The sequence below is a fragment of the Oncorhynchus mykiss genome, chromosome 1, assembly GCF_057628025.1.
Source record: "Oncorhynchus mykiss isolate SJ-2025 chromosome 1, ASM5762802v1, whole genome shotgun sequence".
Taxonomy (NCBI): domain Eukaryota; kingdom Metazoa; phylum Chordata; class Actinopteri; order Salmoniformes; family Salmonidae; genus Oncorhynchus; species Oncorhynchus mykiss.
Window position 1 is genome coordinate 65,003,462 of NC_143022.1, and position 13,902 is coordinate 65,017,363.

At 39.7% G+C, this 13,902-nt stretch overlaps 1 protein-coding gene across 1 annotated transcript in view; it reads right to left on the reverse strand.

Annotated features, from left to right (window-relative positions):
• Positions 1-1,006: 1,006 nt before the first annotated feature.
• sgpl1 (sphingosine-1-phosphate lyase 1) overlaps positions 1,007-13,902 on the reverse strand; it is a 33,486-nt gene continuing 20,590 nt past the window's right edge. The window contains exons 8-14 of the mRNA XM_021607269.3: positions 10,361-10,469; positions 9,526-9,624; positions 9,204-9,350; positions 8,798-9,036; positions 7,712-7,858; positions 4,041-4,161; positions 1,007-3,787 (exon numbers count right to left, since the gene is read on the reverse strand). Coding sequence (XP_021462944.2) covers positions 3,629-3,787; positions 4,041-4,161; positions 7,712-7,858; positions 8,798-9,036; positions 9,204-9,350; positions 9,526-9,624; positions 10,361-10,469 — 1,021 coding nt within the window. The 3' untranslated portion in view covers positions 1,007-3,628. The remainder of the gene's footprint in view (positions 3,788-4,040; positions 4,162-7,711; positions 7,859-8,797; positions 9,037-9,203; positions 9,351-9,525; positions 9,625-10,360; positions 10,470-13,902) is intronic.

Below are 13,902 nucleotides of genomic sequence, written 5' to 3' on the forward strand. Positions count from 1 at the left end.
ACCCAACCAAAACAAACTGAAAATGCATCCAACAAGATTGCAGTCACAAGCTTCATGTAGTCATGTGTGCTAGGAATATGGGACCAACTGCTAAACTTGACTACTTTAATTTATAAGAATCTGTAGCGGTGTCAATAATTTTGACCCTTACCTTTTTGAAGAAAGAGTATTACTTGTTAAACAAAATCTGAGCAATTGTAGTATAAATTAATATAATTCCCCACATTTTTTTTTGAGCATACAATATTGCTGAGTATTTATTTTATTCAGTCATTATTGCTCATCTTTATCAAGTGTCAATTTCGTAACCCACAGTAAATGAAACATTCCTCTATCCCCAGCTGAGCGGATCAAGTGCTCTAAAATAAAAAGCATCAAAAAAAGGTACGTAATATGACTCTAGCTCTGACTACAAACTGTCGTTCATTCGTCATTATCTAAAATTAGTGGCAACATAAACACTGCGTTTTGTTGTCAGTCTGTCTAGCCTACTTGTGGCTACCATTTGTCTCAAATGGTTTTCCTCTGTCTAGTAAGTGGCAAATAAATGTCTGAATAACCCGTGTGTCTTTATTCACTTGTCAAAAGTGGCCTACAGATAAATGGGGTCAGCCACAGAATATTTCACCCCTCCTAGAAATCACAAGATGATAAACAAGGTTTCATCAGATTGAATATATTTATCTAAAAACAACAAATGGAACAGCTGTTGTGGTATTATTGAAAATGGTATGTCGCTTAGCTTCCGGTGTGCTGAAAGTATTTTTGAATCAATTGTTATGCTGAAAAAAGGTGTAGTCAAGGTCAACAAATGCTTTCAAAAGGTGTTTCCTCTGGAGTAATGAAGGATAGCAAACAATTACACAATAGTCAGGGGTGGATGTAGTGATTTAGCAACCTCAGGCAAAAAATGTTTTTAAATGAGTTTTATACAGTATATAAAAAAGATGACTAGTATAATTTTTAATTATGCTCAGCTCAAGAGAGAGCTACAAACTCATGCCACTAGATTTTAAAAAAACATTTAATGATATTTCAAATGAACAACACTTACATGTACGGTATAAAAGAGAACTGGACCTTACTGAACTCGATGTTATGAAGCGAAATCCCTGAGGCTGATCGATACATACAAATATAAATCTACATTTCCTTAGAGATACATAAATATATTTTTATGGATCTATTCATTGGCGTTACCCAATAGCACTCGTCAATCTAACCTATAAAAAGGCATACAGGTAAATGCCTAATGCTGTTACAATTATGCCCATGCAACAACAGAAAGGCATGATCTACCATACATCCTAGAGGGCAAGGTGCTTCGTTCAGATTTTCACAGGCACATTTTGTGAAGCTGACCCAATTCTCACTGTACAAGTTACAGATTATATGGTAGGGTAATCACTAAGCAGCAATTTCTCATGTACTAATACTACCACAATCATTTTCATAAAGGACATGTACATGTTTCTATTGCAATTGAAAATAATCTCCTGGCTATTGAAATGTCACAAAATATTAGTGGATGTTTCCCCATTGACGGCTCCACCGAAAAATAGAAACCACAGGATGAATCCGTCGTCAGGTCTCTGACAACTGTGTGCCTTTTTGAGGGCCACCCTGTCCATTGGTTTTCGTTCGTGCTACATAATCAAGCAGTGGCGCTAGAAAATCAAAAGAACAAACTAGAAACTGCAGCCCTCGAAGACCAGAATTGACCCCCAACAAACTAGTGCTTGCCCTGCAGTCAAAAAGAAAAACACAATGGTTGAAGAAAAGAAAAAAAGAAAGACGAGACAATTTGTGATTAAAAAAAAAGAAAAAGCAGTGGTCACATAGTCAATGCTTAATGATACACCAGGACGAGGCTAAAAGTCATCATATCATCATAACATTCTTGTCAGACTATTTCCCTCCTTATGACTCCAGAAAGGGAAAACATCTACGACACAGACATGGAAAGAAAACAACTGATATGGACTTAAAGTTTGACTACAAACACTAACGTGAAAGCACTTGGTGAAAGATCAAAGGATTTTTGGGGTGTCCTACCAAGTGTACAGTAGGGGTGTGGGTTTTTTTTTTTGCAAACAGTTTGATCCCAGTAGCATTGCTTTTCAGAACAGTTTGCAGTTGATCAAATGCCATAACAGTTTAGTCTGAAATGTTTAAACCTTACATAGGAAAAGCCTGTCTCAGTTTTTCCATATGTGGTGTCTTTAGCCCTATAACGATGTTACTGGGTGAACAAGCAACACATTTGCATTGAACAGAAACTGAGGTAGATAAAATTAGAAGATAAGTTGATTATTTTAATACAAGAACACATTAAAACAATTATTAAATCTGAGTTGGAGACTTAAAACAGCCTATAAAAGATGCCGAAATAAGTTGTTTTCCGTTCCTTGAGATCAATTCTAGGTTAAACCATTCCATTCCCGGCTAAACCATCGACTCGAATAGAAAGGGGTAATGAATATGTGGTCAAATCAAAGGATTGTAAAGTCTCAGATTCTTAACATATTGGCGGTGCACAGTATACTAGGTAGTGTACTACAGCAGCTGGGGTTTCCTGCTGCCTGAATTATTACTGAAACATGCAATTAGCCACAGACGGACGACAACTAGGAATACATGTATATATGCACTATAGTACAATAAGTGGCTAGGAAAGTATTGTGCTAAATTCAAAAGGAGCTCAAGTCTTAAAAATGACTCAAGTTTGTTGTCCATAGAAATCCATGCAGATATGATTGCTCCTCTATCAGTCATTACTATTCATTGGGTCATTATTTATTTCACTAGGAAATGAATGATTTTCAGTGAAATCTGTTACTTGTTGTAGATTATTTGAACAGAGACAGATTTAAAATCACTGTCGTAAGTACCTGGAACATGAGTATTGAGAAGTATATCGTGTTTTCTGGTAGGGGGCAGTAGAGGGGTCCTCCCTGACTTATGATTGTGGTCTTGCTCTCGACCAAACATTACTTGGAGGCTAAAATGTTCTTCTATAAAAACATTTTTTTATCTAGAGTATTTTCAATCACCACTATAGAACGAGACAATTATGTGAGAGAGATAGCATCTAACTGAAGCAGAAAATCTCGAGACAGAACAGACGTTGAAATTACCACTTGAATTAAACCGTCGTCGAGTGCTCTATAGAATTTTTTTTTAAACTAATTTATATTATATATATTTTTTAAATTCTCTCTCAAAACCATACATAACTTTATCTGAATGGCTTGAGCTGCTATTCTACATATTTTACATGTGTGCTTTCACTTTCCATATGTTTGAAAAATGCCTCGGTAGCTAAAAACAATGGCTTGTGCTTCTGAAGATATCTGAAAGGGTGTGTGGATAGATTAAAGGTGGGCAAGATAAGGCAACTGTTGAGTGATTCAATGGGTGGACCAGAGATGAAGCAGGCTGGTAAGCAGGGCTGTGTTCATTAGGCACCAAACGGAAGGAAACACACTAAAACAGGGAGGAACTACTTGAACTTGTCTAACAACAAACACTTATTTTCTTTTTCCGATGCAAAACGTTTTACAACACTTTCCATTGCGTGCCCTAATGAATATGACCCAGGTGTGTGTCCAGGCCACAGCCAAACTACTCAGTGGGCCTTGCCGTTGCTGTTGCCATTTATATGGCTCTTCTGGGGCTGAGAGGACCTTGGCTCCTCTGTGCTGTAGAGGCAGTCCAGGAAACCGCAGGAGATCTCTGTCACCATGGATCTGTCAGGGATGGACTGGGCCATGCCATAGATCGCTCCCTAGAGCATGAACATTTATGAATGTAGAGCCATGTATCCAATACGTTTGCAAATTAAAATATATAACAAATATGTTTGCAAGCGAAGCCACTTTAGAGAACATAAAAAAAATAAAACGTTTTTTTTTTCTCTCATTTTAAGTGTGAATATTAAATCTCCAAAAATAATCTTACATGATTGATATTTTCTATTAGAGCATTGGTGCACTGCTGGGAAGTTTATTCCAGGTAACGGAGTCAGCATTAACACTCACCATTCCAGTGGTCTTCTCATTGGGGTTCTTCAAAATGAGAGCCACCTGCTCTTTGACCTCACTGATAAACTGTTTGGCCACACCTTCCTGTGTGTGCAGCACTGTACAACAGATATGGATGCTGCGGTGGGACAGAGAGAATGTTGTTTAAAGAGACACAAAAGTACTTAAAACATTACTCAAAATGGCGCCTGTGGTAGGGCTGCATGATTAATCAAATTCCGATCCAAATTGCGATATTGAAATGTGCATATCTCAAGAGGCTGTGATTTCTCTCCTTTCTTTGACACTAGACTACCGTACCTACTCCGATGAGATTTGCTAGACTCCGTTCATTCCCTCTACATGCACAGAGGATGCTGACCAATCACAAGAGACCTCTCTCTCTCTCTCATGCATGGCATGCAGAATTGGGCTACTTTGAAAACGAGGTCACAGGTGAATATGTATTGGTCGCGGGTTTGCAGATTTTTGGGCTACTTCTAAATTGCACCGTGGCCGCCATTGCATTTCTCTTAAAAATATATACATTTCACTGTGACCTGCTACTGATGACTATCAGGCAGTGAGGCAGGCTGTTGCTGAGTGAGTGAGTGAGTGTGTGTGTGTGTGTGAGAGTGTGGTGGGGAGGGAGGGGGAGGAGTGGTGGGGTGTGTGTGTTGAGCACAGTCAACACTGTTGAGATAGCGCTGCAGCAGGCAGTCATGACAAGTGATGTGAGAACAACAAACTAATTAACTAGCACTAGCTAGCTACATCCTTTTCCCTCATAATTTGTTTGTCTCGTTCGTTGTGTCCTGACCGCCGCCAGTCTTACCAATCATTACTAGAGCCAACACAGCAAATAATTGCACAGTTACAGAGAGACAGAGGATCGAACAATGTGCTTTCTTTCTGGGTATGTAGACAGGGCACAAAATGAAGGTCGTCCCGGGGACGCACAAAAAAATAAAATGTCTGGGACAGTTCAGACAGACTCTGGGACAGTTCTGGGAAGATAGTATGTTCTATGAATTTTGAATCTGTACACATATATATATATATGTGTATATATATATATATATATACACACACACATATATATACACACACACACACACATACACATATATATATATATATATATACACATACATATATACATATATATACATATACATATATACATACACATACATATATACATATATATATACATATACATACACATACATATATACATATATTTATATACATACATATATATATATATATATATATATACATATATATATATATATATATATATACATATATATATATACAATTTCTTCACAATAGAACGGCAGCAATGCACACACGGCAGTAGGCTATGCGCAAATGTTCCAAAATTAAATTAGCGGGAACACACCGTTCTAAAAAGCTTACTGCACATGCAAGCGGTTTCATGAGACAGATGGAAATATCCATTCGAAAATAAGAACGAGGGGAGATCTCACATGACAATAATACATTACCAAACATTTAATCCCACCCATCAACCTCAGGCCATCCCACCTATCACAGTAGACCATCCTCGTTTGGTTTCCACGTGACATTTTTTCAATTGTGATGTTTTACATGAATTCTGAACCTTTCTAATCGCATAGTATCCACAGATTGTGAACTAAAAGATGAAAGTGTTTAGTAGGAGTATTATTATATTATTGATCGACTATGGCTTTCCAAAATCGCCCAACACTGCTATTTGTAAGGTTAGTTTTGTGATTTTTTTTAACCATTCCTGAACCTGTGACCAGAAACACGCTTTATAGGGGCAATACCAGAATAAATGATCTAGTGATTCGGGCTCTTCACAGCAAAAGTCAAAACTGAACTAGCTTTACATAAGATTTCAGACCCTTTGCTATGAGACTCAACATTGAGCTCAGGTGAATCCTGTTTCCATTGATCATCCATGAGATGTTTCTACAACTTGATTGGAGTCCACCTGTGGTAAATTCAATTGATTGGACATGATTTGTAAAGGCACACACCTGTCTATATAAGGTCCCACAGTTGACAGGGCATGTCATAGCAAAAACCAAGTCATGAGGTCGAAGGAATTATCCGTAGAGCTCCGAGACAGGATTGTGTCGAGACACAGATCTGGGGAAGGGTACCAAAACATATCTGCAGCATTGAAAGATCCCAAGAACACAGTGGTCTCCATCATTCTTAAATGGAAGAAGATTGGAACCGCCAAGACTCTTCCTAGAGCTGGTCACCCTGCTTTTTACATTTTTGCTATGCTGTAATAAAGGCTTTACACTCCCGCTTTACACGCTCACGCTTTACACTTAATGTCAGAGTGGTTAGAAGGACAATAGAGCCCCTGAGTACCAGGCCATTGGCGAGTTGGGTACTCTCAACGCATGTCCTGATTGTATAAGAGGAGATTACCGTGACTCAACGGTCACGTGGAATTTAACTGACTCATAACTGCTGGTGTGGCGGTAATACGGTAACAGCCCTAAGTGCAGTGCATATAGTTGATTTGATTAAAACACATAGGATGTGTCTATACATGGAAAAACACATATTTAATTTTTTTTATTTTAAAAACAGATGACTGACTCTTGGTCGACCAATGATTTTCTTTGTCGGGGACAGCCCTAATGGAGTAAAAAGTACATACATTTTCTTTAGGAATGTAGTGGAGTAAAGGTTGTAAAAAATATATATAAATAGTCAATTACAGATACCCCAAAAAACTACTTAAGTAGTACTTCAAAGTATTTTTACTTAAGTAGTTTACACCACTGAAAAAAAAGTGCCAGACAGCAGCAAAGCCCCTCAGCCACCTACCGTAAACAGGCATTGATTGCCTATGCGTTTTCAAGTGTAACGTCCTACATTAAAAAAAAAACATCCCGCAGGCTATCCCTGCGGGATCACTGAGGCTATCCCCTAGCCAAAGGCTCCTATTTACACATTCCGCAAAGACAGCTCCAAGAAGATGATAAACAAGCTGGACAGGAGATACAAGAATCCTACACTGTACAACAAAAATAAGGGAGAAGTTGAAACATGTCACATTGATTTACTGGACCAGACTCCAATGTTTTGGACAGGATTCACCTTGCCATCGGTAGGCTACGTGTTATATGTTTAAGGCACTTTGACATTTAATAAGCCCACATATACATAATTACACAATCACAAGCTTCCTATTCCATCGGCAGCCTACGGTTAATTTAGGTTATTTAAGAACGCAATGGTAAAATAGGAACTCCTCATTAATTCATGAATAAGTGCTGCGCTTACAGCGCACTATATTTGGATGACCACGTTAAGCATTTACGTTTGTTAATATGTAGGTGGAATAATCCTATCTAGCCTATTACAACGTTGGAAAATATTTGTTTCATTTGCTTGTGTATTCATTCACACGATCTCATGTGAGAAGTGATGTTCTCCACCCCGACAATTGTTTTAATTATGTCTGATGGAATTACCAAGTTTTCACCCAAGTGTTCGCCATATCCGGCCCAAAGAAATCGCAATTAGATATTTTGTCCACATCGTGACTTTGTTTTCTGGTATTACCTCAGCATACAGTGCATAGTTAATATTCTATGAAAAAGGTATACATTATAATTGATAAGTATGACTGAATTTCAAAGATGTGAAAAAAGTTTAGGGAAACATACCTGGATGGATACTGTAGCGTGTTGAGATTCCAACCCTTTGACGTCAGTGCATTGGATAAACGGAAAATGTCGAAGACGTCAGAGCCTATTGCCACCACGGACACTTCAGGGTCTCCAAACACAAACACTCCATTTATCTTACGGATTCTATCCAGAAATAAACAAAACCAACACACCTCAAATATTTATCCTATCCAAAAACATTGATCTCCATTTGCTTACAAAGAGCTCTTAGAAACAGTGAAATCTAACAATATTCTGGGCCTGTTGTAAATTAAAAGATGGTTTAGGAACCAACAGAAAGCGAATCAAACAAGCAAACTTGATGAAATAAAAACAAGCATAATGTTTCTGATTGTACCTATAAAAGTTTTGCTTTACCACATATCCAAATCTGGTTAAAACCTCCACAGGATCGGTGTCCTGACCTTGGGACGGTAGAGTTAATGTAGGCTAATGCAATTAGCATGAGGTTGTAAGTAACAAGAACATTTCCAAGGACATAGACATAACTGAAATTGGCAGAAAGATTAAATTCTTGTTAATCTAACTGCATTGTCCAATTTTCAGTGGCAATTACAATGAAATAATACCATGCTATTGTTTGAGGAGAGTGTACAGCTATGAACTTGAAAATGTATTAATAAACCAATTAGGCACATTGGGCAGTCTTGATACAAAATTATGAACAGAAATGCAATGCTTCATTAGATCAGTCTAAAACTTTGCACTTACAGTGCTGCCACCTAGTGGCCAAAAACTAAATTGCGACGGATGGAATAATGCATTATGGCCTTTCTCTTGCATTTCAATGATCATAGTACAAACAATTTTTTTTTTCTTTTGTATTATCTTTTACCAGATCTAATGTGTTATATTCTCCTACATTCATTTCACATTTCCCCAAAATTCAAAGTGCTTCCTTTCAAAATGGTATCAAGAATATGCAAATACTTGCTTCAGGTCTTAAGCTACAGGCAGTTAGATTTGGGTGTGTCATTTTAGGCGATCCTTAAGAGGTTTTTTAACAGAAAAAGCCGAAAATCAAGGCCTATAAATGTCTACAGTAAAAGATGGGTCTCTTACTCTGTCTTGATAGTTCGTGCAGTGTCAATGATCTTCTTAGTAGTCTTTATGTAGCCATCCTCTCCCATGTACATCATGGTGGCCCAGCACGCTGCGATGATACCGCCTGGCCGAGAACCTGCCACTGATGGGGATGCATAGATGCCCCCCTGCCAGTCTGGAGCCACAAAATACTGGTAATGCCTGTACTTTTTGTCACTATACAGGATCACTGATGAACCTTTGGGGGCAAAGCCGTACTGGAGTAGAGGTATATAAAAAAAACTATAAATTAGTCAACAACAACCAGTCAACACAACAACCAAAAAAAACGAGATGTTTATGAAACAATGAGCATCTTATGATTGAAAAGCAAGAGGGAGAAAATGTTAGGTAAGACTGTCTGAGATCCACACCCTGTTCTTACCTTGTGTGTGTCTGCAGAGATGCTGGTCACACCCTTTACCCTGAAGTCAAAGGGAGCCAGTGGGTAATTGGCTTTGTCCATGAAAACTATTAGAAACCCTCCCAAACAAGCATCCACATGCAGAGGGAGGTTGTACTTTACAGCCAGCTGAAAAACACCATGTGTGATGGATTAGGTCATTTCAGGTAAAGTACTATGCAACAACATTGTTACTACACAGGTACACAAGACACTTAATGTAAGAATTACCAGTTTTTAAAATACATTTTTCCATGACTTAGATGACTTAGTATGAGAAGTAGATAACAATGAGACGCTTTACCTTTCCTACTTCCTCAATAGGATCAATGATTCCATGGGGGAACTGGGGTGCGGAGCATACCAGCATGGCTGTGTTCTTGTTGATGGCTCGCCTCATAGCCTATACAAAACAACTAGGAGTTATCAGGAGTTAAAAGGAATCGTGATATTGCTTTAAGACAAATGATTATGGCGATGATAAGTCTCATCCACCCTCAGTAAGAACCAGTCATTCCAATGTCATTGTTGCCACCATGTTTTTTGTAGGCCCGGGACGACACCAGTATTGCGATACTGGCAAGGAAACAAAACACGAAGCAGATTTAACTTCTTTAGGAAAACAGCCCTAATTCTGGAAACAAACATCATTACGTTGTCATCCAGAGTGACATTCATTTATTTTTCCAAGCTACAATCACACAATATTTTAGATTTGCAGTTTTTTTTAAAAGGACCAAAGAGTTCAGTCTGCTTTGTGTTTTCATTCTTGCCATGGAAAAAATAGATGCAAAAAAATAAAAAATAGGGCTGTGACGATACCTGTAACTACTGTCATGTCTGAAATTGTCATCTTAAAACAGTCCAAACAGAGGAAGAGTTCCCCAGTCAGTCACGGCAGTGACAGTCATTAGTTAAAGTAGTGTCACGTTGCAAGACATCACACCGTATTCTTGTTACCTAAAGTAGGCTGGGGTCAAGGCTACCAGTTACAATTGGGAATTTGTAAACCAACCAACCTACATTTACTCTGACCTTTTGTGTATGCAGACCTTTTGTTTATTGAGCAGGGACTGACTTTCCAGTCAAGTTATTATTTGGACTAACCATTAGTATAGGAACAAAATAAATATTTGCACCTTAACATCCACTTTCAAGGTCTTCTTGTCCAGGGGGATGTGAACAAGCTTCATTCCAAAGTAGTTTGCTGCTTTGTCAAAGGCTGCATGAACACTGACTGGTGCGACACTGCAAAATTAGGGGAGGAAATACAGCACAGATTATTCCCTGTACCGTATAAAAATGCATTTCACAGGCGATATAACCCGTATATACAGCCACAATCACCATTTTATGAGACAGCAAACATTGAGCATGCAAATCAAGCTTGTTCTGAGACCAAATCAAATTTTATTAGTCACATGAGCCGAATACAACAGGTGTAGATAGACCTTACAGTGAAAAGCTTACTAACGAGCCCCTAATCAACAATGCAGATTCAAAACATTTAAGATAAGAATAAGAGATAAAAGTAACAAGTAATTAAAGAGCAGCAGCGAAATAACAATAGCGAGACCATACAGTTGAAGTCGGAAGTTTACATACACTTAGGTTGGAGTCATTAAACCTTGATTTTCAACTACTCCACAGATTTCTTGTAAACAAACTATAGTTTTGCCAAGTCGGTTAGGACATCTACTTTGTGCATGACAAGTACTTTTCCAACAATTCTTTACATACAGATTCTTTCATGATATCACAATTCCAGTGGGTCAGAAGTTTACATACAGTAAGTTGACTGAACCTTTAAACAGCTTTTAAACAGAAAACTATGTCATGGCATTAGAAGCTTCTGATAGGCTTATTGACATCATTTGAGTCAATTGGAGGTGTACCCGTGGATGTATTTCATGGTCTACCTTCAAACTCAGTGCCTCTTTGCTTGACATCATGGGAAAATCAAAAGAAAATCAGCCAAGACCTCAGAAAACAAATTGTAGACCTCTGGTTCATCCTTGGGAGCAATTTCAAAACGCCTGAAGGTACCACGTTTATCTGTACAAACAATAGTACGCAAGTACAAACATCATGGGACCACGCAGCCGTCAAACCGCTCAGGAAGGAGACGCGTTCAGTCTCTTAGAAATGAACGTACTGTGGTGCGAAAAGTGCAAATCAATCCAAGAACAACAGCAAAGGACCTTGTGAAGATGCTGGAAGAAACGGGTACTAAAGTATCTATATCCACAGTAAAACAAGTCCTATAGCGACATAACCTGAAAGGCCACTCAGCAAGGAAGAAGCCATCGCTCCAAAACCCCCATAAAAAAAGCCAGACTACGGTTTGCAACTGCACATGGGGACAAAGATCGTACTTTTTGGAGAAATGTCCTCTGGTCTGATGAAACAAAAACAGAACTGTTTGGCCAAAATGACCATCTTTATGTTTGGAGGAAAAAGGGGGATGCTTGCAAGCCGAAGAACACCATCCCAACTGTAAAGCACGGGGGTGGCAGCATCATGTTGTGGGGGTGCTTTGCTGCAGGAGGGACTGGTATACTTCACAAAATAGATGGCGTCATGAGGAAGGAAAATTATGTGGATATCTTGAAGAAACATCTCAAGACATCAGTCAGGAAGTTCAAGCTTGGTCGCAAATGGGTCTTCCAAATGGACAATGACCCCAAGCATACTTACAAAGTTGTGACAAAATGGCTTAAGGACATCAAAGTCAAGGTATTGGCGAGGCCATCACAAAACCCTGACCTCAATCCACTTAGAAAATGTGTGGGCAGAACTGAAAAGCGTGTGCGAGCAAGGAGGCCTACAAACCTGACACAGCTACACCAGCGCTGTCCAGAGGAATGGGCCAAAATTCACCCAACTTATTGTGGGAAGCTTGTGGAAGGCTACCTGAAACGTTTGACCCAAGTTAAACAATTTAAAAAGGCAATGCTACCAAATACTAATTGAGTGTATGCAAACTTCTGACCCACTGGGACTGTGATGAAAGAAATAAAAGCTTAAATAAATAATTCTCTCTACTATTATTCGGACATTTCACATTAAAATAAAGTGGTGATCCTAACTGACCTAAGACAGGGTATTTTTACTAAGATTAAATGTCAGGAATTGTGAAAAACTGAGTTTATATGTATTTGGCTAAGGTGTACGTAAACTCCCGACTTCAACTGTATACAGGGGGGTACTGATACAGAGTCAATGTGCGGGGGCACTGGTTATTTGAGGTAGTATGTACATGTAGGTAGAGTTATTAGTTGGTGCTCTCATGCATGTTACAGTGTTATTTGCCTCGAAGCGAGCATAGAACTAGTTTAGCTCGTGTAATCATTATATAAAGTGCCATTGTTTAAAGTGACTAGTGATACATTTATTACATCAAATTATTAATTATTAAAGTGGCTAGAGGTTTGAGTCAGTATGTTGGCAGCAGCCACTCAATGTTAGTGATGGCTGTTTAACAGTCTGATGGCCTTGAGATAGAGACTGGAAAACAGCTTCTCGGTCCCAGCTTTGATGTACTTGTACTGCCCTCGCCTTCTGGATGATAGTGGGGTGAACTGGCAGTGGCTCGGGTGGTTGTTGTCCTTGATAATCTTTTTGGCCTTCCTGTGCCATCGGGTGATGTTGGTGCCCTGGAGGGCAGGTAGTTTGCCCTATGGTGATGCATTGTGCAGACCGCACTACCCTCTGGAGAGCCTTACGGTTGAGGGCGGAGCAGTTGCCGTGCCAGGCGGTGATACATCACGACAGGATGCTCTCGATTGTGCATCTGTAAATGTTTGTGAGGGTTTTTGGTGACGAGCCAAATTTCTTCAGCCTCCTAAGATTGAAGAGGTGCTGTTGAGCCTTCTTCACAACACTGTGTGTGGGTGGACCATTTCAATTTGTCCGTGATGTGTACGCCGAGGAACTTAATAACTTTCCACCTTCTCCACTACTGTCCAGTCGATGTGGATAGGGGGGTGCTCCCTCTGCTGTTTCCTGAAGTCCACAATCATCTCCTTTGTTTGTCGTCCCAGTAGGCCATCTCGTCGTTGTTGGTAATCAAGCCTACCGCTGTAGTGTCGTCTGCAAACTTGATGATTGATTTGGAGGCGTGCTTGGCCACGCAGTCATGGGTGAACAGGGAGTACAGGAGAGGGCTGAGAATGCACCCTTGTCGGGCCCCAGTGTTGAGGATCAGCAGGGTGGAGATGTTTCCTACCCTCATCACCTGGGGGTGGTTCATCAGAAAGTCCAGGACCCAGTTGCACAGGGCGGGGTCGAGACCCAGGGTCTCGAGCTTAATGACGAGTTGAGGGTACTATGGTGTTAAATGCTGAGCTGTAGTCAATAAACAGCATTCTTACATAGGTATTCCTCTTGTCCAGATGGGTTAGGGCAGTGTGATTGCGATTGCGTCGTCTGTGGACCTATTGGGGCGGTAGGCAAATTGGAGTGGGTCTAGAGTATCAGGTAGGGTGGAGATGAGAGACTAGTCAAGGATCATATCGACGCACTTCCTGATGACAGAAGTGAGTTCTACAGGGCGATAGATGTTTAGCTCAGTTAACTTAGATTTCTTGGGGACAGGAACAATGGTGACCCTCTTGCAGCATGTGGGCACAGCAGACTGGGATAGGGATTGATTGAATATGTCTGTAAACACACCAGCCAG